Source organism: Aplysia californica, unplaced genomic scaffold (genome assembly GCF_000002075.1).
Source record: "Aplysia californica isolate F4 #8 unplaced genomic scaffold, AplCal3.0 scaffold00180, whole genome shotgun sequence".
Taxonomy (NCBI): domain Eukaryota; kingdom Metazoa; phylum Mollusca; class Gastropoda; order Aplysiida; family Aplysiidae; genus Aplysia; species Aplysia californica.
In genome coordinates, this window is record NW_004797450.1 from 1,008,412 (window position 1) to 1,009,770 (window position 1,359).

The window sequence follows — 1,359 nt, forward strand, 5'->3', positions numbered from 1 at the left end:
GGGGCACTGTAACCCGATCTTTCTCGTGCGCATTTATAAAGCACTGTTATTAGATCTATTTTTATAATTATCTTTTTGTTCTTTTTCTCTTTATTGACGCTATTGCGGGTTGTTGGAGGGTAGCACTGGTAATATACTTCTTTACATTCCCACTTTTGTTTCTCTGTCTGTCTTATTTTTTCCCAGCACTAAATAATCATGTTTGTGCCGGTATGATTGTTCTTCTCTTTAGGCTACCCAAACAAACTCAAACAAACAAGATTTGGCACATTTTACTAAAACTACATGTATCTTCAACCATTGCACTTTTCCGTTTCATTTATGTGGAACTTAATTTGGCATCAGATTATTTCAGATGCATTCATAGCCTACCCAAGATATCTAAATTGTTGAACTTGTTTGATCTTTTGACCGTAGCTTATTTATGAGATTACAAATAGCATTTACTGCTTTCTTGTTTTGTGAATAGTAAGCATGTTGTTGATAGCCTTTACATTAGATTCCCTTGCTGCTAGAAGAAAGAGCAACTCGTCACCCCCCCCCCCCCCCCCTCTCTCTCTCTCTCTCTCTCTCTCTCTCTCTCTCTCTCTCTCTCTCTCTCTCTCTCTCTCTTCTGTGAGTTGAGCACCCATTACGTCAACTTAAAAGTACAATTCTCAACTAAGAGTTCCAGATCTAGATATATACATATACCGGTATATATAATAACATAGTATTAAATGTTACAAAATCAGCATTAGTCGGTTATGTAAAAAAAAAAAAAAGCTACCCGCTTCAGGTACAAAAAGGGGCAACTAGAGTTCTGTCCCTTAGTATTTATTACGTCGTCGTCGTGGAAAGACAACAAAATGGCAGCTCGCACAACCTCTCTTCTTCGTGTCGGACGAAATGGATTCGTATCAATCTTTACGAGATCGCAAGGGACAGTAGCGGCATCATCAGCACCAAGTATCCTTTACCTTTCTTTTCTGTTGATAAGAAGTGTACAACAGCAAGTGGTTTTAGTCAACTTTTCAGTCGCTTGTTGATCGGCCAAAGCCAGCTGAGAAAAATTGAACTTGTTTTCTTCAAATCTTTCGTCTGAAAATCTAGGAAAAGTGATTCTTCTGACGTTTATCGATGTGATCAAATTATTCTTTAACTTTGTCTAATTTCAGGCGCTAAAATAGGCTGACGTGTGTAAATCTTCGTTCTAAATGATGACCTACTTTTTGCTTATTTTTTACTGCTGTCTTAGATTTATGTAAACGTTCAAGGTCGTGAATGGAAGGTGTGTCTCTAAGACTGCATTTGATTGGTCCATGCAGTGGTCTGTACATTCTCAGTGTGTTTTTGGGAGCCAAGCTTTGAAGAGAGTGC

General features: G+C 38.2%; 1 protein-coding gene across 1 annotated transcript in view; it reads left to right on the forward strand.

The window, feature by feature from the left end:
• Positions 1-814: 814 nt before the first annotated feature.
• Positions 815-1,359, forward strand: part of LOC101859638 (glutaryl-CoA dehydrogenase, mitochondrial) — a 12,997-nt gene continuing 12,452 nt past the window's right edge. Inside the window, exon 1 of the mRNA XM_005098349.1 lies at positions 815-948. Within this exon, the coding sequence (XP_005098406.1) occupies positions 849-948 (100 nt within the window). The 5' untranslated portion in view covers positions 815-848. The remainder of the gene's footprint in view (positions 949-1,359) is intronic.